The 27,288-nt window shown below is 43.6% G+C and overlaps 1 protein-coding gene across 2 annotated transcripts in view; it reads left to right on the forward strand.

Moving 5' to 3' along the window:
- The window catches only part of LOC129865195 (protein kinase C theta type-like), a 24,550-nt gene extending 10,713 nt beyond the window's left edge, over nt 1-13,837 (forward strand). For both annotated transcript variants that reach the window (XM_055937758.1, XM_055937760.1), the window contains exons 3-17: nt 1,676-1,875; nt 2,356-2,416; nt 2,996-3,179; nt 5,313-5,344; nt 5,459-5,544; nt 6,177-6,306; nt 6,731-6,840; nt 7,041-7,173; nt 7,295-7,461; nt 9,496-9,669; nt 9,754-9,845; nt 9,972-10,173; nt 10,434-10,622; nt 12,543-12,671; nt 12,788-13,837. In XM_055937758.1, coding sequence (XP_055793733.1) covers nt 1,676-1,875; nt 2,356-2,416; nt 2,996-3,179; nt 5,313-5,344; nt 5,459-5,544; nt 6,177-6,306; nt 6,731-6,840; nt 7,041-7,173; nt 7,295-7,461; nt 9,496-9,669; nt 9,754-9,845; nt 9,972-10,173; nt 10,434-10,622; nt 12,543-12,671; nt 12,788-12,946 — 2,048 coding nt within the window. In that variant the 3' untranslated portion in view covers nt 12,947-13,837. The remainder of the gene's footprint in view (nt 1-1,675; nt 1,876-2,355; nt 2,417-2,995; nt 3,180-5,312; nt 5,345-5,458; nt 5,545-6,176; nt 6,307-6,730; nt 6,841-7,040; nt 7,174-7,294; nt 7,462-9,495; nt 9,670-9,753; nt 9,846-9,971; nt 10,174-10,433; nt 10,623-12,542; nt 12,672-12,787) is intronic.
- Nucleotides 13,838-27,288: the final 13,451 nt, after the last annotated feature.

A 27,288-nucleotide genomic window follows, 5' to 3' on the forward strand; every position in this document is an offset into this window, starting at 1 on the left:
CGTGTGTCTGCATGTGTATGTGTGTGCGTGTGTCTGCATGTGGATGTCTGCGTGTGTCTGCGTGTGTCTGCGTGTGTGTGTGTGTGTGTGTGTGTGTGTGTGTGTGTGTGTGTGTGTGTGTGTGTGTGTGTGTGTGTGTGTGTGCGAGAGATGTGTGCGTGGGTGTATTAGTTCACAGGAAGACCTGTGTTATTCAGTTTCATTTCAAATCAATTTGATTTCTGGACTGCTTTTTGCCATGCCATCAAAAGGCCCAGATGAAAGTACATAGCAGTACAGTATGACGTTTACCACTAATATTCCACTGTTGGTCTAGCTAGCCTACAAGCAGCTGCAAACTGATTGCATTCAGTTGTGCCCATAGAGCAATTGGAAATTGAACGGAACACCTTACTGAGGAGGAGTGTTTCGGGTCTGGAGTCAGAGTAGTTTAAGGGAGTCCTTACTACCGAGCTGTGACTGACTCATACTCGTTTCTTAACTCCACTGTGGCTGAAGCACCTAACAGAAAAATGAAAGCAACACCTCAGTCAAATGTCACTTAACCGCTACAGAGAGAAAAACAGAGGAACTGATCGTGACTTGGGCCGACAAAAGCCTACTCAGAGCTGCGTGGGACTTCTAAAGCAAAAAGTATCGACCTCTCATGCCAAAGGCGGTTTGGAAACATGATGAAACATATGAGCTGTCTGTCTGGGGAGAATTTGACAGTTTTTCCCTGTCAGAGGGAAATTATTTTCAGTATAGACAACAGCTGGTAGCCTTGTCTCTGTCCAGAGCAGACAGTGATAGAATTAGCATTCTATGGCAGGAACATGCATTTCTGGAATGGAATGCCTGTCAAATGACTAGTTAAATAAAGGTTACATTTAAATGGCAGAAGAAAAATACTTTGAAGTGAAAGTGAAAGTTATACATCACAGGAGGCTGCTGAGGGGAGGACGGCTTATAACAATGTCTGTCACGATCGTGTTGACATGAATGAGAGGACCAAGGCGCAACATGATATGAATACATCTTCTTTAATTTATAACGACGAAGATGAACACGAAACACTTAAACCACACTAACAAAAACAACAACTGATCGTGAAACTTCAAACGCAAGTGCACACACAAACTACTTACGTCGACATATACAATGACCCACAAACAGCTAAAGCCTATGGCAGCCTTAAATATGGTTCCCAATTAGAGACAACCGAAACCAGCTGTCTCTAATTGAGAACCCATTCAGGCAACCATAGACTTTCCTAGAAAACTACACACCCATAGACACAGCTAGATACATACACTCAACACAAACCCATACACTACCACCAACACCACCTCTACCATATAAATACCCCCAAACACACACATACCCCATGTCACACCCTGACCTAACTAAAATAATAAAGAAAACAAATAATACTAAGGCCAGGGCGTGACAATGTCCCGTAACTGAGCTAATGGTATGGCATCAAACACATGGAAGCCAGCCGTTACCACCAGCCTGTCCTCCCAAATTAAGATGCCACCAACCTCCTGTGGTAGAGACAGACCACTCTTTGCTCCTGGTCAGGTCACATGTCAGGAAAAATGTAGGACTAATGACAGATAGACTAATGTCAAAATTCTTGTCTGTTTTTACCTGTCTTTCTCCCCCCTTTACATGCACACCCTTACCCCTCCAGAGAAGGGCCAGGTGTACAAGCAGAAGAAGCCCACCATGTACCCCCCCTGGAGCAGCACGTTTGACGCTCATGTCCACCGGGGCCGTGTCATGCATGTGGTGGTGAAGGACAAAACCGCTGAGCTAAAGTCTGAAGCCATGGTGCAGCTGGACACCCTGGCCTCACGCTGCAAAAAGGAGAACGGCAAGCTGGAGATCTGGGTAAGACAACAGGGGGGTCCACTGCCTTAGGGTTGGAGAGATGGGAATGTGTTGTGTCCACACAATTTGATATGGGGATATATCTGTCTCATATTCTCTCTCTCTTACAGTTGAATACATTCTCTCTCTCTCTCTCTCTCTCTCTCTCTCTCTCTCTCTCTCTCTCTCTCTCTCTCTCTCTCTCTCTCTCTCTCTCTCTCTCTCTCTCTCTCTCTCCTCTCTCTCTCTCTCTCTCTCCTCTCTCTCTCTCTCTCTCTCTCTCTCTCTCTCTCTCCTCTCTCTCTCTCTCTCTCTCTCTCTCTCTCTCTCTCTCTCTCTCTCTCCTCTCTCTCTCTCTCTCTCTCTCTCTCTCTCTCTCTCTCTCTCTCTCTCTCTCTCTCTCTCTCTCTCTCTCTCTCTCTCTCTCTCTCTCTCTCTCTCTCTCTCTCTCTCTCTCTCTCTCTCTCTCTCTCTCTCTCTCTCTCTCTCTCTCTCTCTCAGGTGGAGCTGAAGCCACAGGGTCGTCTACTCATGGAGGCCAGATACTACTTGGAGAAGAGTGGTGAGGGTTCAGAACCATTGTAGACTTCCTAATGTTTGCGTATGTCTGTTCCTGTGTGGTTACAACCATTCCAGAACCCCATCTTTTCCCCATAGTTTCTGTCAGTGCCCTCTCTTGTTGGGGTCTTATTAACACGCTCTGAAGGGTTATAAAGTCATGTTGTAACAGGCGTGAGGAAACCTCTCAGACGTCTGTCTATATATAAAGTCTACAACTACTCATGAGCAGCACTCAGAACGCGTGGTCCATTGATTTTCCAGTACTAATCATCTGATCATTTAGCCCTTTCAATTACGTTACTCACAAATATAAAGAAATTCACCTTTACCCTTTCTCTCTCTATCTCTCTGTCGTTGCGCACACACACACACACACACACACACACACACACACACACACACACACACACACACACACACACACACACACACACACACACTCGCACGCACACAGACTGGCAGAGGGACATTCCTATCATGCGTGCAAATATTTCTCTTTCTCTTCCTCTTCCTCTGTCTTTTAACTGTGACAAGACTATGCGCTGTACATAACTTTCATGTGTGTGTGCCTGTTTCCCAGACGCCACAGGTTCAGGTGAGGGAGATGGATTTGGAGAGAGAGACAGGGATCCGGGAGTCTTTGCCCTCCATGCACGACGCGGAGCCATTAAACAGGCCAAGGTCCACGAGGTCAAATGTCACGAGTTCAGCGCCACTTTCTTCCCCCAGCCCACCTTCTGCTCCGTCTGTAAAGAGTTTGTCTGGTATGTCCACTGAGCCAAATCACTATACACTGAGTGTACCAAACATTAAGAACACCTTCCTAATATTGAGTTGCACCCACTTTTGCCCTCAGAACAGCCTCAATTAATCGGGCATGGACTCTACAAGGTCTCGAAAGCGTTCCACAGGGAAGCTGGCCCATGTTGACTCCAATGCTTCCCACAGTTGTGTCAAGTTGACTGAATGTCCTTTGGGTGGAGGACCATTCTTGATACACACAGGAAACTGTTGAGGGTGAAAAACCCAGCAGCGTTGCAGTTCTCGACACAAACCGGTGATCCTGGCAACTACTACCATACCTAATTTTTGTCTTGCCCACTCACCCTCTGAATGGCACATACTGTACACAATTCACGTCTCAATTGTCTCAAGGCTTAAAAATACTTCTTTATCCTTCTTTATCCTTATGCCAGCAGCATACCACCCTGCAGCATACCACCCTGCATACCACTGCTGGCTTGCTTCTGAAGCTAAGCAGGGTTGGTCCTGGTCAGTCCCTGGATGGGAGACCAGATGCTGCTGGAAGTGGTGTTGGAGGGCCAGTAGGAGGCACTCTTTCCTCTGGTCTAAACAAAGATCCCAATGCCCCAGGGCAGTGATTGGGGACACTGCTCTGTGTAGGGTGCCGTCTTTCGGATGGGACGTTGAACCGGTGTCCTGACTCTCTGAGGTCATTAAAGATCCCATGGCACTTATCGTAAGAGTAGGGGTGTTAACCCCGGTACCCTGGCTAAATTCCCAATCTGGCCCTCAACCATCACGGTCACCTAATAATCCCCAGTTTAAAATTGGCTCATTCATCCCCCTCCTCTCCCCTGTAACTATTCCCCAGGTCGTTGCTGCAAATGAGAACGTGTTCTCAGTCAACTTACCTGGTAAAATAATGGATAAATAAAATAAAAAAAATAAAAAAATCCTGTCTCCTCTCCTTCATCTACACGGATTGAAGTGGATTTAACGGTTGACATCAATAAGGGATCGTAGCTTTTACCTGGATTCACCTGGTCACCTGGTCAGTCAGCTTTCCACTAGATGTTGGAACATTGCTTCCATTCAGCCACAAGAGCATTAGTGAGGTCGAGCACTGATGTTGGGCGATTAGGCACTGCTCGCAGTCGCCGTTCGAATTCATCCCAATGGTGTTCGATGGGGTTGAAGTCAGGGCTCTGTGTAGGCCAGTCAAGTTCTTCCACACCAATCTCGACAAACCATTTCTGTATGGACCTCACTTTGTGCACGGGGCACTGTCATGCTGAAACAGGAAAGGGCCTTCCCCAAACTGTTGCCACAAAGTTGGAAGCACAGAATCGTCTAGAATGTAGTTGTATGCTGTAGTGTTAAGATGTCCCTTCACTTGAACTAAGGGGGCTGGCCCAAACTATGAAAAACAGCTCCAGACCATTATTCCTCCTCCACCAAACTTTACAGTTGGCACTATGCATTGGGGCAGGTAGCGTTCTCCTGGCACCCGCCAAACCCAAATTTGTCCGTCAGACTGCCAGATGGTGAAGAGTGATTCAGCATTCCAGAGAACACGTTTCCACTGCTCCAGAGTTCAATGGCGCCGAGCTTTACACCACTCCACCCGACACTTGGCATTGCGCATGGTTATCGTAAGCTTGCTTGATGCTGCTCGGCCATGGAAACCCATTTCAAAACCTAGTACCTTTTCTGTCTGTACAGGATGTATATCACAACCTAACTTTATTTAAAACCAAGTACACCTTCTGTCTGTACAGGATGTATATCACAACCTAACTTTATTTAAAACCAAGTACACCTTCTGTCTGTACAGGATGTATATCACAACCTAACTTTATTTAAAACCAAGTACACCTTCTGTCTGTACAGGATGTATATCACAACCTAACTTTATTTAAAACCAAGTACACCTTCCGTCTGTACAGGATGTATATCACAACCTAACTTTATTTAAAACCTATTAAATTGGAGTGCAAATAGTATATCGTGATGACATCATTCACATAGATCCTCTCTATTTTTTTCATTGTCCCTCTGAAACAAACACTACAGTATTTCTATTGAAACATTATCCACATCATCCAGTGTTGGTTTCCTGGTTCCTGTTCATGTTGTGTTTCTTTTCCCCACAGGGGTCTGAATAAGCAGGGTTATCAGTGTCGACGTGAGTATCTCTGCTCTCTCTTTCCCCTCATCTTCTACCTATTCCATATTCTATCCCTACACTCCTCCGTCCTCTCTCCTGTACACTCTCATCCCCCCATCCTTGGTCTTTCAGAGTGCAACGCAGCCATCCACAAGAAATGCATTGACAAAATCATCGCCAAGTGCACTGGGTCGGCCATCAACAGCAAAGAGACCATGGTAGGCCTGTACATTGTAGTCCGTTTCTATACAACGATGACAATAAGTGATCTTGAGCATTTTGGAGCATCTTGGATTTGTCATTATATTTAGTTGCTAGGGTTCCAATAATAGTGGCAGTAAACTGTGATGTGTCCACTTAGTCTTGTTGTTTGTGACATGAGGAGCCTCAATTTAAATGACTGGAGGTCCTCTTAGACTGCATGCAGACAGACTGGCATGCAGTGTATCTGGGCTTCTGGGCTATCTGGGCTTCTGGTGACTGTGGTTTAGCTCATAGGTAACACACTTGTTTATTGTTGATTAAAGTCAACCGCATACACACTGACTGTAACTTCTTCTCTCTCACAGTACACATTGACTAACTCACACTCTCTCACAGTACACACTGAGATAGTGGGTTGGTTCTTCGAAGCAGACAGCTCTGTGGTTACCGTACTCACTGTTTACTTGATTGACCAGTACTCACCGATCCTAGACAGAGAAAAAAAGTACAGTTTTATCCCAGGGATTTTACTTCCCTAAAACGTCCAAAGCAGTTGTTGCCTACTTCCTGTGTCATATTTCCGTCGCAACAAACGGTTGTAGTGCGGCGTGCTCAGGTGACCGAGTGTGTTTGCTGTGTGTTGCAGATCCACAAGGAGCGCTTTAAGATCGACATGCCCCACAGGTTTAAGGTGTACAACTACAAGAGCCCCACGTTCTGTGAACACTGTGGCACGCTGCTGTGGGGGCTGGCCAAGCAGGGACTCAAGTGTGAGGGTGAGAGGACAGTCCACAGGAGGCTGCTGAGGGGAGGACCCCTCATAATAATGGCTGGAGCGGAGCAAATGGAATGGCATCAAATACATGGAAAACATGTGTGTGATGTATTTGATACCATTCCACCTATTCCGCTCCAGCCATTACCACAAGCCCATCCTCCCCAATTAAGGTTCCACCAACCTCCTGTGGAAGAGACCCTGATCACATTATAACATCACATCACTGTCATTACACAATCACATCATACCATTGCCAACTCAAATTATAACAGTACCCTATCAAACCATTATATTGCACCATACCTTTTCACATAATTCCCTATTTCACTATTACAGGAGCCCACATAACAAAATGTATTGATTTCCTCGTCCCATTCCATCTGTGTCTGTAGACTGTGTAACCACGTGTGTTGCCCATGCAGATTGCGGTATGAACGTTCATCACAAGTGCCAGAAAAAGGTGGCCAACCTGTGTGGAGTCAACCAGAAACTGATGGCTGAAGCCCTGGCCACGATCGAGACTAAACAGCAGGTCAGAGTTCAGGGGTCGAGGGGTTAGGAAGTCAGTGCTGTCCGACAGATCCACAATAGCTCCAAAGTGTTTTGCATAAAAAAATATTACAAAAATGTATGTTGATTGTAAATAAGGAATCTATCCCTGCCTGTTATACAGATACTGTAGCATTGCGATATGTTATTAATTGTTACATGTGTCTATGCATTTACCTATAGGCCAGGGGCTCCAGAGAGAGTGAGATCTATAGTCGAGGCGGGCCGGTGGGTGTGGGCCAGGCAGGGGTGGTGCGGGAACCTTCAGGTTTAGTGGCAGGTCTCCCCCCGATCGCAGCCACCGCTGGGCGAAAAGGTAAGGAGACCACACATGGTCAACCTGGTCATTCATGCAACTGTGAGGACTTGTGGTCAACTTGAGACTTAATAGGACTAAATTACTATCTCCCCTTCTCCACCTCTCCCCCCCTCTCCAGAGCAGCAGGGGATATCGTGGGACACCCCAGCGGAGGGGGACATGCCTGCCCCTGTGATGGAGGAGCCTGAGACGCTGTACGCCGTCCCCAGAAAAGAACACCTTCACAAGTTCACCCTGGACAACTTCATCCTGCACAAGATGCTTGGCAAAGGCAGCTTCGGCAAGGTACCAGAGAGAGGGAAACCACTGCACCTAGTGAGCCCTGGGGGTATACGTTGTCTATCTGGGCTTAAGACATATCACCAACATGGGTCTAGTGTTTCTATAACATACAATGAGTTTACATTGACGTTTAGATTTTAGTCATTTAGCAGACGCTCTTATCCAGAGCGAGTACATAGATTTTCATTTTTTATTTGACGTACTGGTCCCTCGTGGGAATTGAACCCACAACCAGTTTCTCAGTCCATTGATAACTAGGACATTTATCAAGCCCAAGTCTTGTCTCAGTTTATGGTGATGTGTCTCTAACTGATGGAAACCGTGCGGATGAAAGTGTACTTTATTATTTACAGGGATTGCATTGTGAACGAACATACACTGAGTGTACAAACCATTAGGAGGAGACGGGTTAAAGAAAGATTTTTAAGCCTTGATAGAATTGAGACATGGATTGTGTCTGTGTGCCATTCAGAGGGTGAATGGGCAAGAAAAAAGATTGAAGTGCCTTTGAACGGGGTATGGTAGTAGGTGCCAGGCGCACCGGTTTGAGTGTGTCAAGAACTGCAACGCTGCTGGGTTTTTCACGCTCAACAGTTTACCGTGTGTATCAAGAATCGTCCACCACCCAGAGGACATCCAGCCAACTTGACACAACTGTGGGAAGCATTGGAGTCAAAATGGGCCAGCATCCCTGTGGAACGCTTTTGACACGTTGTAGAGTTTCATGACCCGACGAATTGACGCTGTTCTGAGGGCAAAAAGTGGTGCAACTCAATATTAGGAAGGTGTTCTTAATGTTTGTTATTCTCAGTGTATATTCTGTTATTATACTCAAGCCTGTGAGCCTGGGTCAGCATGACCTAAGCAGAAGTTTCTAGCAGTGGGAGAGGGCCTGCTTGCCATCTTGACCCTGCTTGTGGGAGTGTATTGTGATAGGAAGAGAGCCTACCTTGAGGAGTAAGATAACCTTAATACTAATATGTTGGTGTTGTGATGATTATGTTTGGACCTGTAAACATGCTGGTCAGAATGTTCCAGATCCAGAATGTACTAGAACTTTGCTAGAATGGACGCCAATAGGGTAGTGTTTTGGACACTGATTGGCCACTACCTGAGTGTTACCAATAATGTTTAGTCATAGTTAGGGTTACAAAGGGAAACCACCAGAATTTTGAAAATGTTCTGGATTTTAAAATAATCAATTAAGACGATTTGAATAAACAAACTAGAATGACAAAGCTTTAAAACATTATCCTAAATATAACCCATCAACTTAGTCAATACCATTGGTGTTAAATATGAGTGTTTCAGTAGAATATATCCTTTACATTTTTACACACTTTTATTTATTTTACTCTGTCAATATGTTTTTATTGCAAATGTGTTGGTGCCAAACTGTTGGCAATTGTGAAAAAAGTCAATAGTTGGAAGAGTTGCAGAGTCAATTTGAAATTATGTCATTGTTGATTAGATGCTTTTTTCATGAATCAGGCTGTTTTCTCTTGAATCATTCGGTCTATCCACTAGAAACTCATGGACAACCTGGACACAGATATTAAGCTAAAGAAAAAAAAATATTGTGAGTGAAAACATTTTAGAAAAATTATTCCGGTGTAAACTACCAAAATTACCATAGATTACCAGCAAATATACTTAGATAAATTAACTGTAGTTTTTCAAATCAAATCAAGACAAATACAATTTGATTTGATTTGAAAAACTACCATTAATTTATCTAAGTATATTTGCTGGTAATCTATGGTAATTTTGGTAATTTATACCAGAATAATTTTTCTAAAATGTCATAGTCATGGTGATGTGATGCTATGAAACCGAAAAATATAAAAGTGTGATTTGTGTTGCTTGGTCTTTGAACATGTTCTAGCCATGCTCTGTGTTCCTGGATCCAGTGTACTGAAGAGACTTCTTGATTGTACTTAGACGTTGCCTGACGGATCTTTCACCTCCATTTGACAAGCCTGAATAGCTGAAGACAGTGATTTCCTACATGTGCGTATCATCTGTGTGTGTTGCTAGGTGTTTTTGGCCGAGCTGAAGAGCAGTAGAGAGTTCTTTGCGGTGAAGGCTCTGAAGAAGGACGTGGTTCTGCTGGATGATGATGTGGAGTGTACCATGGTGGAGAGGAGAGTACTCTCCCTGGCCTGGGAACACCCCTTCCTCACACACCTCCACTGCACCTTCCAGACCACGGTAACACACACACACACGCACTCAACACACACACACAAACAAACCACAGGTTTTGTTGATATGACTGTGTTGTGTGTGTGACAGGAGAACCTGTTCTTTGTGATGGAGTATCTGAACGGAGGTGACCTCATGTTCCACATCCAGAACTGTCACAAGTTTGACGTGCAGAGATCTACGTAAGTTAACCCTTACACACAACTAGGCTATGTCTACCACACACACACACACACACACAAACACACACACACACTCCACCCAATCCCTCTCTCCTCACATCACCTCTATCCTCCCCCTGGCTGTAGGTTCTATGCTGCTGAGATTATCTGTGGGCTCCAGTTCCTCCACTCCAAAGGCATTGTCTATAGGGATCTGAAGCTGGACAACGTGTTGTTAGACTCAGAAGGCCATATAAAGATAGCAGACTTTGGGATGTGTAAGGAGAACATGGAGGGAGAAACGCGGACCTGCACCTTCTGTGGAACACCTGATTACATCGCCCCAGAGGTGACTGAATGTTCACCATCACTATAGGAATCTACACTCTTACTATCAGCATTGCAACCTTTAAAAGGTGTACAACCAATAGAAATGTTCCCTTCAGGAACTTAATGTTTCTCACACTCAATTCTGATCTCATTGATTTGTATCATTAATCAATGACATACCATCTCCGTCTAATGTACTGGTTTTAGATAAACAACATGAAGTGATGATGATGATGAAAAGATGTTGTCATGTTGAACTGAACGGTCATGGTTTTATAGATTCTGCTGGGGCAGAAGTACGGCAGCTCAGTAGACTGGTGGTCGTTCGGGGTCTTGCTGTACGAGATGCTGATTGGACAGTCTCCATTCCATGGTCGCGATGAGGAGGAACTGTTCCAGTCCATCAGGACAGATGACCCCTGTTACCCCCAATGGCTGGCCAAGGACGCACGAGACATCCTCATCAAGGTCTCACTCAATGCAACAACTTGGTCCACTCACTGCAATGCCACTACGAATGAACTACGCCAACGTTGTCCACTATGCACCAGATTACATACATCAACATGAATGATTGACGGTTGGGATGGATGTGACCTGTACTGTGTGTGTCTGCGTGGGATTGGTTACCTTTCATGAGGGTGCTCTGATGTCTTTTTCCCATTGGAGTGGAGGTTGTGACCTAGGCGTCCTCTGTCCTGATGTGTGTGTGTGTGTGTGTGTGTGTGTCTGTAGTTGAAGTCAGAAGTCTACATACACCTTAACCAAATACATTTAAAATCATCTTTTTCACAATTCCTGACATATAATCCTAGTAAAAATTATCTGTCTTAGGTCAGTTAGGATCACCACTTTATTTTAAGAATGTGAAATGTCAGAATAATAGAGACAATGATTTATTTCAACTTTAATTTCTTTCATCACATTCCCAGTGTGTCAGAAGTTTACATACACTCAATTAGTATTTGGTAGCATTGCCTTTAAATTGTTTAACTTGGGTCAAACGTTTCGGGTAACCTTCCACAAGCTTCCCACAATACGTTGGATGAATTTTGGCCCATTCCTCCTGACAGAGCTGGTGTAACCAAGTCAGGTTTGTAGGCCTCCTTGCTTGTACACGCTTTTTCAGTTCTGCCCACAAATGTTCTATGGGGTTAAGGTCAGGGCTTTGTAATGGCCACTCCAATACCTTGACTTTGTTGTTCTTAATCTATTTTGCCACAACTTTGGAAATATGCTTGGGGTCATTGTCCATTTGGAAGACCCATTTGCGACCAAGCTTTAACTTCCTGACTGATGTCTTGAGATGTTGCTTCAATATATCCACAGAATTTTCCTTCCTCATGACGCCATCTATTTTGTGAAGTGCACCAGTCCCTCCTGCAGCAAAGCACCCCACAACATAATGCTGCCACCTCGTGCTTCACAGTTGGGATTGTGTTCTTTGGCTTGCAAGCCTCACCCTTTTTCCTCCAAACATAACGATGGTCATTATGGCCAAACAGTTCTGTTTTTGTTTCATCAGACCAGAGGACATTTCTCCAAAAAGTACGATCTTTGTCCCCATGTGCAGTTGCAAACCGTAGTCTGGCTTTTTTATGGCGGTTTTGGAGCAGTGACTTCTTCCTTGCTGAGCGGCGTTTCAGGTTATGTCGATATAGGACTCATTTTAATGTGGATATAGATACTTTTGTACCTGTTTCTTGCAGCATCTTCACAAGGTCCTTTCCTGTTGTTCTGGAATTGATTTGCACTTTTCGCACCAAAATACGTTCATCTCTAGGAGACAGAACGCGTCTCCTTCCTGAGCAGTATGACGGCTGCGTGGTCCCATGGTGTTTATACTTGCGTACTATTGTTTGTACAGATGAACGTAGTACCTTCAGGCGTTTGGAAATTGCTCCCAAGGATGAAACAGACTTGTGGATGTCTACAATTTCTTTTCTGAGGTCTTGGCTGATTTCTTTAGATTTTCCCATGATGTCAAGCAAAGAGGCACTAAGTTTGAAGGTAGGCCTTGAAATACATCCACAGGTACACCTCCAATTGACTCAAATTATGTCAATTAGCCTATCAGAAGCTTCTAAAGCCATGACATCATTTTCTGGAATTTTCCAAGCTGTTTAAAGGCACAGTTAACTTAGTGTATGTAAACTTCTGACCCACTGGAATTGTGATACAGTGAATTATAGGTGAAATAATCTGTCTGTAAACAATTGTTGGAAAACTTACTTGTGTCATGCACAAAGTAGATGTCCCTTCCGACTTGCCAAAACTATAGTTTGTTAACAAGAAATATGTAGAGTGGTTGAAAAACGAGTTTTAATGACTCCAACCTAAGTGTATGTATACTTCCGACTTCAACTTTATGGTGTGTTTGTTTTATAGCTGTTTGTGAGGGAGCCGGAGAGGAGGCTGGGTGTGAAGGGGAACATCCGTCAACACTCCTTCTTCAAAGACACAGACTGGAACGCTCTGGAGAAACGAGAGGTGGCGCCGCCCTTCAGGCCTACTGTGGTACGTACATCCTCAGACTGCGAGTGTGTTTGTTTACGTCGGCATTTGTATGCATGTGTGTGTGCTCGCTGTGTGGGTGTGCGTTGTAACCTCTCCCCTCTCTCCTGTCCATGCAGAAATCCCCAAGTGACGTCAGTAACTTTGACAAGGAGTTTATCAATGAGAAACCCATGTTGTCGTGTGCAGATCATACCCTCATGAACAGTGTGGACCAAACCATGTTTAACAACTTCTCCTTCGTCAACCCAGCTATGGGCCACATCAAAGGCCCCTGACCTGCAATAAATAACCTTACAACAACCTACCAGCAACATATTCACAATCCATCAACAACCCACTGTACCAGCAACATATTCAGAACCCATCTATTACCTTCTGACAACCTATTCACAACGCATCAATTACTCATTACGACAACATATCACAGACAGGAGTCAAGGACACTTACCTAACAGATCAATAACGTATCCACAACCCGTCAATAACATCTCAGCTCTTTTATACAGCCAAGGTGTACAGCAGTGGAGGCTGATGAGGGGAGGACGGCTCATAATAATGGCCGGAACAGAGCAAATGGAATGGCATCAAACACCTGGAAGCCATGTGTTTGATGTATTTGATACCATCCCACTGATTCCACTCCAGTCATTACCACGAGCCCATCCTCCCAAATTAAGGTGCCACCAACCTCCTGTTGGTGTACAGACTACTTTAGGAGTCACTACCCGATTGCCCAGATTGTGTGGAATACTGAGACTGTTGTATTGTACTCATAACCTGTTATTCAACAGTGTCTGTTTTATACCTGCACATAAGTGTCTGTTCAATCAACTTTAACCATTTACTGAGACATTTTATATTTAATTCTGAGTGTATCTGTAGTTTTATTTAAAAAAGCCACGGTTAGGCAGTTAGCGTAGTATATTAAAATGTGTTGTTTTTCCATTGGCATTGCTCAGATCCAGGTAGATTGTCACACTATCGGACGGTGGAGTGGTTGATTTCAATGTACATGGATAAATGAATGGTTTATGTTTACATGATACTGTGTTTTATAATTGCACTTCAGAGGCATGTGATCGCTGTGACTAAATTATGATAGATGCCTAGATTCAGCAGTAATTATTTGTTTTTTATCCTGTACATTAAAATAGGATTTTTGTAAATACATGTCCCATTACGTATTTACATTCAAGCATGAGTTTATGTCACAGAGATCGAGGAGAATGAGAATTTAGTTGAAATACTAAAACCGCGATCTTCCTGCCTCTCTCTCCCACTCTTTCCTTCCTGTGCCTTACCCTCTTAGAGACTGACAAACAGGTCAACGTTACTATTGCTCTTTCCATCTGCAACAGGGATCCTGGTGTTACACTGTGATAGAATGTGCTATCATCTCACCAGCTATAAAGGTCATTTATGATTAATCTGTGATTAGATAAAGTACTTCCTTGATAGATAGATACAGTACCACAACAGTTCTGTGCATTCACCGGGCAGATCAATAGCAGTGCCTTTTCTCTCCAGTGGAGGGCAGCATAGTGGAAGACTGACTCATTAATTCCCTCACTCACCTACCTGTAACCTACTGTCTATGCATATATGGCTCTATCCTCCCTCCCTTGATTTCTCCCCCCCCCCCCCCCCTTCCTTCCTACCCTCCCCCCTCTCTCCCTAATGTATCTTCCTCATTCCGAAAAATCTCTCTCTGCCTCACCCTGCCGCCCCACCATCTCTCTCCCCAGCGCTGTGGTACCCTGGGACAGACAGACTAATCTGAGAGCGAGCGATCCGTCACTGACCCATAATCCATTTAGACACAGCAGCAAACTATTTCCTGCCACTGGCCAAGGTACAGTCTTCACTTGACAACCATGTCACACCAACAAGGGTTGAGATGGGGATGGCAAGCATTTTAATGTAGAGCTCCAATGTACAGAGTGCTGAACAGAAGCTGGACTATAAATGTAGATTTGAAATGTTTAGAAAGGTCTGCCCTTTGAAATAGTTTGATAAGATACTGTTTTTATAAAGGTGATCAAACTGTCTGTATCTTCTGGTGCAGTGTTTCACAAACCTCTCCTGGAGTACCCACAGCCTGTCCATGTATTTGACGAATCCCAGAACTAACACAGCTGATTTAACTAATGAGGGGTCTGATGATTAGGTGACCATTTGAATCAGGTGTTTTAGTTCTGGAATACATTAATGAAGTGCACTGGCTGGGGCTACTCGAGGAGAGGTTTGGGCTAGAGGAGACCATTTGACTACGTTCCCTGATAATTAAATCAACACAGATGCATTTACACCCAGTGGCCACCGGGGGGCAGTGTACTACACCATATCCCCTCATTTCCTTACAGGAAACCCACAAGTCATGCGGCTAGCTGAGCTCACATTATGGATGCTGTGACTCAGTAAGTGACTCATAGATGGAATGTTTTGAATGTTTGATGTTATCAGGAGACAGGACTACATGCTTTCACTGTCTGACATCATGTATGTAATCTATAAATATGGAGTTATGGAAGTGGACGTCATTATTAGATGGCATTATGAATGATGTATTATTTTGAAGGCATAATGGATTGAGTGTCCTATATCTATAATGTGACCGCCAGTCAGACAGAACGTTTACTGTCTCATCACCACACAGGTCAAAGTTCATCTCTATACATCTGTGTGCACACACACACACACACACACACACACACACACAGCGTTTCACTACACTCACATTAACATCTGCTAACCTTGTCTATGTGACCAATTAAATTTGATACGTACAGGTGGACTCTTACCTCTAGACAGGTGACACTGTCTGTCTGACAGTCTGTCCATCTGTCTGAGTGACAGTCTCTTATCTAAGGTAACCTCATGTGCACCTGCATTATGCCAACAGATTAGATCACTTACAACAGCGTCATTGTGGCAATATAATCTGACCTACATGAGATGGTCATGGCCTATATAAAGCAGGGAATGTCTATAATCGGCAGTGAATCAGACTGTGTTACCCCACCTGAAGATACATGTGTTAAGTAGTAGTGGACCGTGGCTATCTGACAATGTGTGAGTTCTGACTCATTCCCGGACTTACTGTAAGCGCAGACAGGTCTGCTGCCTGGACGTTTACAGCTAATGGAAGTTAATAATTCAACATACACACCCCAACCACCCACACACACAAATATGTGCACACACGTGCTAAACATTAAGCTATTTAAAACTGGATTCCCCTGGTTTACCATTGAAGCTCCTTGAGTGTGTGTGTGTGTGTGTGTGTGTGTGTGTGTGTGTGTGTGTGTGTGTGTGTGTGTGTGTGTGTGTGTGTGTTCATGTTGTAAACAATGATTGTGCTCTGCTCTCTACAACCTGTTGACCACCCAGAATGTAAGGCGCTTTAGTGTTACCTAACTTTACATGACAGGAACTGAGGAAGAGGTATTGTGTAGTTAGGAGTTACATGAGTCAGGGTTACTTGTTGGGGGAGACAATTAGAGTCAAGATAAAATGACAGAAGAGAGGTGGCACGAACACAGACCCCAAGGGCTAAACGACAGACAGACAGATGTCCTAACATTTCACTACACTGTCATGAGATGGGTTGGCAAACATCTTTGATCACACACACACACACACACACACACACACACACACACACACACACCTGCGTACAGGCAGAGGACTTGATATTCTGGGATGATGTAACTTCAGTCCATACGGTAGTAATCAGGCTGTTTGAGAATGTGATGAAACTTCAGGACATCAGTATTGTCTAAATCCCCTGTACTCTAGCTAACACAGCCTCATGGCAACATGGTGAAACAGCACTGCAAACAACACTGAGGAAACAGTCAGAAATTCGGCAAGACCTCAGAAAACACACACATCAGCGCGCACACGCAAAAACGCTGGCGTCAAATCACATCAAATCAATCAAATGAAATTGTATTTGTCACATGCGCCTAATACAACCAGCCAGGTCACCCGGGATACAAGTCAGTATTCAACGTCCATCCATGTCTGAGAACATCAGGAGATGATGTGGAAACCGGCCACTAGGGGCAACAGTGAGTGCTTTAAGCTTCAAGTAGGTTTCCGTTTTGCTAGGGTGTTGTGGACGGGTATGGTGGACAGTTGTACGCATCTGGTGGAAAAGGTTGCATGTTCAAATCCCTTGATCGAAAGTTGTTTTGGGGATTTTAGTTTTAAGTCTATCCCAAACCTTAACCCTTACCTTAAGCATTCGGAGTTGCCTAACCTTAAGATTTCAGAGTTAATGCCTAAACTTAACCTTAAACACTTCGAAATATTATGTTTGGAACAACTTCGAAATGTGATGCTTGAGAAACATAGATGAACGTCTAATTCCGACGTGAGACTGTGAGAGCTTGTTGAATACAACGGCTGTAGACTTTACCATGAAATGCTTGCTTACGAGCCCTTCCCAAACGCTGTGGAGTTTAAAAAATAATACAAATATTAAACACAATATACACACTGTGAAGCTGTATACAGGAAGTACCAGTACCACATCAATGTGCAGAGTTATAAGGCATTTGAGGTAGAGACTGTCTGTACATGATGGCAGGGTAAAATGACAAGGCAACAGGATAGATAAACAATAATAGTAAAATAATGAACAGAGTAGCAGCAGCAAAGGATGAGTGTGCAAGTGTGTGTGTGTGTCAGTGGAGACTGGTGGGAGGAGCTATAGGAGGACGGAGTCAAACGTGGCTGGAATGGAATGGAGTCAAACATCTGTTTTTTAAATGTATTTTTTATTGTAATTGGTCATAAAAATGGTGTATATTCAATACATATATAACAATACAGACCAAACTAACAGAATTACCTATGAGACATGTCTCATGAGTCATACTAGACAGAGAAAATGAATAAATAATAATAATGGAGAAGAGGACAAGGCAGTAATGTCAGCAATAGTTACAATTGAGTAGTAAGTAATAATAATCCTCATGATAAAAACGTCATTATAAACTGGGTGGTTCGAGCCCTGAATGCTGATTGGCTGACAGCCATGGTATATCAGACTGTGTACCACAGGTATGACCAAACATTTATTTTTACTGCTCTAATTACGTTGGTATCCAATTTATAATAAAAATAAGGTACCTCAGGGGTTTGTGATGTATGGTCAATATACCACGGCTAAGAGCTGTGTCCAGGCACTCCGTATGGCGTTGTGCAAAAGAACAGCCCGTAGCCGTGGTATATAGGCCGTATACCACACCTCTTCGGGCCTTATTGCATAAATAAAGCAGACACAGGACAGTAATATAAAAAGGAAGAAGAAAAAAGGAGATGGGGGGGGTATCAGAAAAAAGGGGGATTTCTATAGGTGACCATTTATAAATAAATAACAGCTGCGGTTAGCAGAATGTGTAACAAATAAATACTTTTCCTGCCTATGATACCAGCAGGTATAACACCCAATACAGCGGTCTTCAAATCTGGCGGGATTATTGCCTCAAACTTTGCACAGGTCCCCTGTACACCAAGTCCCAGAAGTTGCTCAACCTTGGACAGGCTCAGAATATATGATGGTGGTTACCTTTCTGTTCTCCACACTACCTCGAGCACTCGCTGGTGGTGGTGATTCCAGCTGTTGCTGTAAGTTTGGGGGTTCTGAAAAATCTAGAAGTCACTTTCCACTTAAATTCTCTCCCAGAGTTGTCATTAGTGTGCCTCATTACATATTACACGCCATTCTTGATCTGAGATAAGCTCCGGTATTTCTGTCTCCCATGTACTTTTCAAGTACAAAGAGTCATAAATCATCCATTGAAACAAGGTTCAGGTACAAAAGGGAAATACTGTTGGTGACACACTCTTGATTTTGAGACGTCATCAGGAACAGTTGTAGTGTTTCCAGGTACTGGATGATAGCCCAATCTTTATGCTTCTCTAGAACGTGTCTGGGTTTGTTAGAATCTATAAAAATCGGTCCTAGGTAGGCCGAACTCTTCTGTAAGCTGCTGGAATGACTTTAATTGGTCTCCATGGAAAAGTTGGTGTATGAAAGACAGAGTAAATGCAGACCACAGAGACGGTCCAAGGCCCTGAATAAAACCCATAGAGCTAAGTTGAGACTGCTGTGTGTATATGGAATGTTTTCTGAACTGTTCAAGGAAAAGGCTAATTCTAGGGGGTTTAAGGTTAAGGTTAGATTTAGTGTTAGGGTTAGAGTTAAGGGTTAGGTTTAGGGTTAAGTTTTGGGGTTAGGTAAAATAGAATTGTGAATGGGAATAAATTGTGTCCCCCCACAAGGTTAGTTAAACAAGACTGTGTGGTTGTGTGTGTGTTGTGTTTGTATGCGTGTGTATGTATGTAGTGTATGTGAATGTGTATGGGTTTTGTGTGAGTGTGTCAGTATCGTGTGTGAGACTGAGTGTATATACTATACACTGTGTATATAAACATATATAGTCTGGTGAGGGTCCATAGAGTCAGAACAAGATAGGGTCAATGCAGATAATCTGGGTAACCATTTATTTTACTATTTAGCAGTATTATGGCTATTTTAGCCAGCCAGATCGCTCAAGACTAACTTTGAAATTGGATGTGTAAACACACAGGCACACACATACCAGTAACTATGCTATTCCGTTGTGGTAATGTGAAATCTAGAATTAGGAGGAAGTTGAGTAAGAGGTACGTTTTTTTCTTAGAGTGATATAAAGTTACTGTTGCAACATGGGATTTTACTTCACAGTACTGTACCCATCGATGCACTTTGTTGCTTAAATTCATTGCAAAACATGTGTTCTGTTTTAATCGAAGTAACCTCAGATGTGTATGCAATAAAGGGTTAGGTTGATGAATTACACGGTCAATGGAGAGCTTCATGTTAAACATAAGGGCAGGGAGGTGTCTAAATATATACCGAGTGGACAAAACATTAGGTATACCTGCTCTTTCCATGACATAGACTGACCAGGTGAACAATATGATCCCTTATGTCACCTGTCAAATCCACTTCAATCAGTGTCGATGAAGGGGAGGAGAAGGTTTAAAGAAGGATTTTTAAGACATGGATTGCGTATGTATGCCATTCAGTGCCTTTGGACGGGGTATGGTAGTAGGTGCCAGGCACACCGGTTTGAGTGTCAAGATCTGCAACGCCGCTGGGTTTTTCACGTTCAACAGTTTCCCTTGTGTATCAGTAATGGTCCACCACCCAAAGGACATCCAGCCAATGCAGGCCAGTGGTCAAAAACGAGTCATTGATGAAAGAGGACAAAAGAGCCTGACACGAATTGTGCAGAGCAACAGAATGGCTACAGTTAGTCAACTGACAGTCCAGTACAATATTGCTGCCCAAAGACCCATAAAAGAATGCACAACTCGTACCTTGATACGAATGGGGTATGGCAGCCGACGACCTTACAGTGTTCCACTTCTATCAGCATAAAACAAGAAACTGCGATTGCAGTGGGCTAAGGAATGAAAACACTGGAGAATTGGATATTCGGTTTTCTAAGGAACCTCAGATGTGTATGCAATAAAAGGGTTAGATTGATTAATTACACGGTCAATACTCATGCTGTGCATGACGCACATATATACAGCTCTGGAAAAAAATTAAGAGACCACTGCTAAAAAATTTGTTTCTGGTTTTACTATTTATAAGTATGTGTTTGGGAAAAATGAACTTTTTTTTTTTATTCTATAAACTGACAAAATTTCTCCCAAATCAAAATATTGTAATTTGGAGCACTTTTTTGCTTTGGTCAAAATAACAAAAAAGATGCAGTGTTGTCAGACCTCGAATAATGCAAAGAAAATAAGTTCATTCATTTGTAAACACAATACTTAATGTTTTAACTTAGGAAGAGTTCAGAAATCAATATTTGATGGCATAACCCTGATTTTCAATCACAGCTCTCATGCGTCTTGGCATGCTCTCCACCAGTCTTTCACATTGATGTTGGGTGACTTTATGCTACTCCTGGCGCAAGAATTCAAGCAGCTCGACTTTGTTTGGTGGCGTGTGACCATCCATCTTCCCCTTGATCACATTCCAGAGGTTTTCAATGGGGTTCAGGTCTGGAGATTGGGCTGGCCATGACAGGGTCTTGATCTGGTGGTCCTCCATCCACACCTTGATTGGCCTGGCTGTGTGGCATGGAGCATCGTCCTGCTGGAAAAACCAATCCTTAGTTGGGGAACATTGTCAGAGCAGAAGGAAGCAGGTTTTCTTCCAGGACTACCTTGTACGTGGCTTGATTCATGCATCCTTCACAAAGACAAATCTGCCCGATTCCAGCCTTGCTGAACCACCCTCAGGTCATCACCGATCCTCCACCAAATTTCACAGTGGGTGCGAGACACTGTGGCTTGTAGTCCTCTCCAAGTCTCACACCCACTGTGAAATTTGGTGGAGGATCGGTGACATTAGTATTGTGTTTAAAAATGAATATTAACTTTTTTTTGTGCATTAGTAGGAAAATAACACACCTGACATTACAGCGATAAGTACCCTCAAGGAGAACGCTTTTATCAACTATCAACGTGGCATGTGTTTAGACTTCACAATAGAAAGGTTATGTAGAAAATAGTTAGCAGAAACAATTCATTTCAAGTCTATAAATACATCTTCAAACAAGATAGCAACACTGCATCTTTTTTGTTATTTTGACCAGTTGTCATTTTCTACAAATAAATGCTCTAAATGACAATATTTTTATTTGGAATTTGGGAGAAATGTCAGTTGTTTATAGAATAAAACATTTCATTTTACCCAACGATACCTATAAATAGTAAAACCAGAGAAACTGATAATTTTGCAGTGGTCTCAATTATTTCCAGAGCTGTATGTGGAACTTCCACAAACATACTGCAAAGTCATCATCTGAACTGTGTTATTCAGGACAATGTCTAAGGTCAAATATGGGTCAAGGAGGACAGAAGGAGACATTTTATTATTGCATATTATAAAAGTGATATAATTACTTATTGCCCTTGATCATTGTCACTTATAAAACAGTTCAAATTACAGCTGATAGTTTAAATCAATCATCTGAAAACTAGTCACATAACACAGTCAGTCATAATTGTGACCTGGCCCCTCTGGGGCTGTCCAAGCATAGATGCCCAGCGCAGAGATCTTGTGATGTCAGTGATGGAAGAGATTCATTTGCTGCGATCCACTGGGACCAAACCTGCTGGGCACTGATACAGTTGAAGTTGGAAGTTTACATACAACTTAACCAAATACATTTAAAAACTCAGTTTTTCACAATTCCTGACATTTAATCCTAGTAAAAATTCCCTGTCTTAGGTCAGTTAGGATCAACACTTTGTGTTAAGAACGTGAAATGTCAGAATAAGAGAGAATTATTTATTTCAGCTTTTATTTCTTTCATCACATTCCCAGTGGGTCAGAAGTTTACATTTGGTAGCATTGTCTTTAAATTGTTTAACTTGGGTCAAACGTTTCAGGTAGCCTTCCACAAGCTTCCCACAATAAGTTGGGTGAATTTTGGCCCATTCCTCCTGACAGAGCTGGTGTAACTGAGTCAGGTTTGTAGGCCTCCTTGCTCGCACACGCTCTTTCAGTTCTGCCCACAAATGTTCTATAAGATAGAAGTCAGGGTTTTGTGATGGCCACTCCAATACCTTAACTTTGTTGTCCTTAAGCCATTTTGCCACAACTTTGTAAGTGTGCTTGGGGTCATTGTCCATTTGGAAGACCCATTTGCAACCAAGCTTTAACTTCCTGACTGATGTTTTGAGATGTTGCTTCAATATATCCACAATATTTTCTTCCCTCATGATGCCATCTATTTTGTGAAGTGCACCAGTCCCTCCTGCAGAAAAGCACCCCCACAACATGACACTGCCACCCTGTGCTTGACGGTTGGGATTGTGTTCTTCGGCTTGCAAGCCTCCCCCTTTTTCCTCTAAACATAATGATGGTCATTATGGCCAAACAGTTCTGTTTTTGTTTCATCAGACGAGAGAACATTTCTCCAAAAAGTACAATCTTTGTTCCCATGTGCAGTTGCAAACCGTAGTCTGGCTTTTTATGGTGGATTTGGAGCAGTGGCTTCTTCCTTGCTGAGCGGCCTTTCAGGTTGTCGATATAGGACTCATTTTTACTGTGGATATAGATACTTTTGTACCCGTCTCCTGCAGCATCTTCACAAGGTCCTTTACTATTGTTCTGGGATTGATTTGAACATATTTTGGTACAAAAAGTGCATCTCCAGGAGACAGAATGCGTCTCCTTCCTGAGCGGTATGACAACTGCGTGGTCCTATGGTGTTTATACTTGCGTACTATTGTTTGGACAGATGAACGTGGTACCTTCAGGCGTTTGGAAATTGCTCCCAAGGATGAAACAGACTTGTGGAGGTCTACCATTTTTTTCTGAGGTCTTGGCTGATTTCTTCTGATTCTCCCATGATGTCAAGCAAAGAGGCACAGAGTTTGAAGGTAGGCCTTGAGATACATCCACAGGTAAACCTCCAATTGACTCAAATCAGAAGCTTCTAAAGCCATGACATCATTTTCGGTAATTTTCCAAGCTGTTTAAAGGCACAGTCATCTTAGTGTATGTAAACTTCTGACCCACTGGAATTGTGATACAGTGAATTATAAGTGAAATAATCTGTCTGTAAACAATTGTTGGAAAAATGACTTGTGTCATGCACAAAGAAGATGTCCTAACCGACTTGCCAAAACTATAGTTTGTTAACAAGACATTTGTGAAGTGGTTGAAAAACGAGTTTTAATGACTCCAATCTAAGTGTATGTAATCTTCCGGGTTCAACTGTATGTTCTCTAGCTGTACTTCCAGTTCAACTCTCGTCAGCTCATCTCCTCTTTCTGAATACTGTCCAGAGGGTCTAAACAACCTGAAGTTTAGCTCCCACTTATTTCCTCCATCTCCTCCTGCCTTTTTAGAAAACAACTCTTCACATTTCTTCCTCTTTCTTTCTATACTTGGACCACACATGTACAAATAGTCTGTTTTAGTCCCTCTTCCATCCACTTGTTCTGACATAGTGTCTGAGTGAGACACCAAGCTTTGTAGCAGGTAGACAGTGGGTGTGAATTGTGTGTTTGGGAGACATGACTCCACACCAGATGCACACAGTACAATGCAGCCTTGTTACCAGAGGACTAAACTCAGGGGAAATCTCCATAGTTGTTACTGCTGGGCCTCTGACCACTGCTGCTGCTATAATCTCACACACACACACGCTAGAGACCATTCAGAGAGCTCACAGGAAATTTTATATTTTTTTGCGGGCAACTGGGCACCAGGGTCAGCTATGAGAACACGGTTTTGAAAGGAGAAACAGTGTCCTATGTCTGTCTGTCCCACATGTTCACTGGGAAAATACTCACTCCTACCGCTCTTCTCATATGAAACATTGATTCACAGTGTTGTAACAGTATGGAGCTGTGCCCAATGTTATTATTCTCATTCTGAACCAGAGTCTCGCTGACTAGACAGTATGAACGCTCACATCCCTACTAGACAGTCTGAACGCTCACATCCCTACTGGACAGTCTGAACGCTCACATCCCTACTGGACAGTATGAACGCTCACATCCCTACTGGACAGTATGAACGCTCACATCCCTACTGGACAGTATGAACGCTCACATCCCTACTGGACAGTATGAACGCTCACATCCCTACTAGACAGTATGAACGCTCACATCCCTACTAGACAGTATGAACGCTCACATCCCTACTGGACAGTATGAACGCTCACATCCCTACTGGACAGTATGAACGCTCACATCCCTACTGGACAGTATGAACGCTCACATCCCTACTGGACAGTATGAACGCTCACATCCCTACTGGACAGTATGAACGCTCACATCCCTACTGGACAGTATGAAAGCTCACATCCCTACTGGACAGAATGAAAGCTTACATCCATACAAGGAATTGTAGACCCAGCAAAAGGGAGGGTTAACTCTATCGTAACCTTTCTTCTACTCAATCATCTGATCTGTGTAGTTTACCTTAGAAGAGCAATGTAGTTACCTTACAATGGTAATATAATATACCAGAGGTCAGACGATGACGCCACATAGACAGGGTGGATCAGATTCAATGGGTTGAAGGTGCAAACACGCCTGCATATTCAACAGATGACGGTAGACAGGTCACCTTACGTGAGTAAGTGTGTCAGTTAACCATTAATGTGAATGAACGGTGACTGTGTGTGTGTACAGTAGGTGTATGTGTGTGAAGGTGCAGGTGCAGGTCACCTATGGGTGATATGGGTCATATGTTGATCCTGTTGCTGGGTAAATGATAACTGGGGATACTCGTCTCTGTCCACCAACCCCATTCCATCTGTCACTGGGGAGTGAAGTGGGGCAGAGAGAACGAGAGGCTGGGGGCAGCCTGGATCATGAGTCTGACTGGTTTCTCATGGTACTGAGGCCAGACAGGCTGAAGGAGTCTGAAGCTGTAATGCTCAGATACAGCTGTGAGAGAGAAGATACTACACTGTTAGCCAGCCTATTGGAACAGTAGTGTTGGAACGTGCTTTCACACAGCCATCCTGATTCAAGCCCCTCAATGGGATGTGAATAAACTCACGTCCACCTAAATTACCCCACCCTCCTTCTAATCCTCTGCCTCTCTCCCTCTCTTTCTATGCCCCAATTCTCTTCTTTCCTCATCCTCTCTCTCCCCCTCCCTCGTGACTTTATTATTGATCCCAGAGAGTGATGTGAAGTGATGTGTGGAGGCTCACGTACCCTTGAGTGGGTTAGGCTCAATAGTGGAGAGAGGAGGAAAGAGGGAGAGAGGAGAGAGATGTAAATGAGAAAGATTGAGGCTGAAATGGGGAGTGGTGGAGACTTGAGTGTATTTCCTGGAGAGGAAATGAACATGCACACACAGGGTGATGCCATCTGTACCAGTGCCAGTTGGCATGGCTGTGTCCTCCGCAGCAATCTTGTTAGCCCACAGCAAGCTTTAACCCATTTACTGTAGTCAGGGAGGCCCAGATTTTACCTCCGTTTTATAACCCCCTTAAGCTTGTACACCAAATATCTCCGACCGAATGTTACTCTAACTTCCCCTCGACAGCAATCCTTCCCAGCCCATCTGGCAGTTTCAGCTGGGTCATCATGGCTAGAGGCTGTCCTAACTAGAAATACTGTTTTTAGTTTCTTTAGGGAAATACAAAAACAGTCACAGGAAATACTGAAACAGTTGGAACCAATTATTATACAACAGAACAGCTTGTCTATCTGCCTATTCATCTGTATTTTCCTGTTTGGACTCCAGTATTGTCCAATGAGGGGAAAATACAGTGACACCAGAAAGAGACAAGTCTATTCTTAGGGCCTCTGGAGCGGCGCAGCGGTCTAAAGCACTGCATCACTGTGCTTGAGGCATCACTACAGACCCAGGTTCGATCCCAGCCGGCTGTGATTGGGAGACCTATGAGGCGGTGCACAATTGGCCCAGTGTCGTCCGGGTTAGGGGAGTATTTGGCCGGCTGGGATATCCTTGTCCCATCGCACTCTAGCGACTCCTTGAGGCAGGACGGGCACATGCAAGCTGACTTCGGTCGCCGGCTGGATGGTGTTTTCTCCCACACATTGGTGCGGCTGGATTCCGGGATAAGCGAGCAATGTGTTAAGAAGCAGTGCGGTTGGTAGGGTCGTGTTTCGGAGGATGCGTGGCTCTCGACTTTCGCCTCTCCCACATCCATAGGGTAGTTGCAGCGATGGGACAAGACTGTAAATAACAATTGGCTATCACGAAATTGGGGAGAAAAGGGTAAAAAAATATTTAAAAAATCACCATAGGTATGGTGACAGGCTTCCTCCAGACGTGACACTTGGCATTCAAACGAAAGAGTTCAATCTTGGTTTCATCAGACCAGAGAATCTTGTTTCTCATTGTCTGAGTGTCCTTTAGGTGCCTTTTGGCAAACTCCAAGTGGGCTGTCATGTTCCTTTTACTGAGGAGTGACTTCCATGGAGTGCTGCAGAGATGGTCGTCCTTCTGGAAGGTTCTCCCATCTCCACAGAAACACCTTTCTGACAAAGGCCCTTCTCCCCCGATTGTTCCATTTGGCCAGGCGGCCAGCTCTAGGAAGAGTCTTGGCGGTTCCAAACTTCTGCCATTTAAGAAAGATGGAGGCCATTGTGTTCTTGGGGACCTTCAATGCTGCAGAACTTTTATGGTACCTTTCCCCAGATCTGTGCCTCGACACAATCCTGTCTCAGAGCTCTACGGACAATTCATTCGACCTCATGGCTTAGTTTTTTCACTGACATGCACTGTCAAATGTGGGACCTTATATAGACAGGTGTGTGCCTTTCCAAATCATGTCCAATCAATAGAATTTTACCACAGGTGGACTCCAATCCGTTTGTAGAAACATCTCAATGTTGATCAATGGAAACAGAACGCACCTGAGCTCAATTTCGAGTCTCAGAGTAAAGGGTCCAAATCCTCATATAAATTAAGTTTGTTTGTTATTTGCAATACATTTGCTAAAATGTCTAAAAATACGTTTTTGCTTTGTCATTATGGGGTGCGCTGTAACGGTCTCTGCTAAGCCAGCCCTCCACAAATAGAACCCTAATACTGCAC

The sequence above is a fragment of the Salvelinus fontinalis genome, chromosome 11 (genome assembly GCF_029448725.1).
Source record: "Salvelinus fontinalis isolate EN_2023a chromosome 11, ASM2944872v1, whole genome shotgun sequence".
NCBI lineage: Eukaryota > Metazoa > Chordata > Actinopteri > Salmoniformes > Salmonidae > Salvelinus > Salvelinus fontinalis.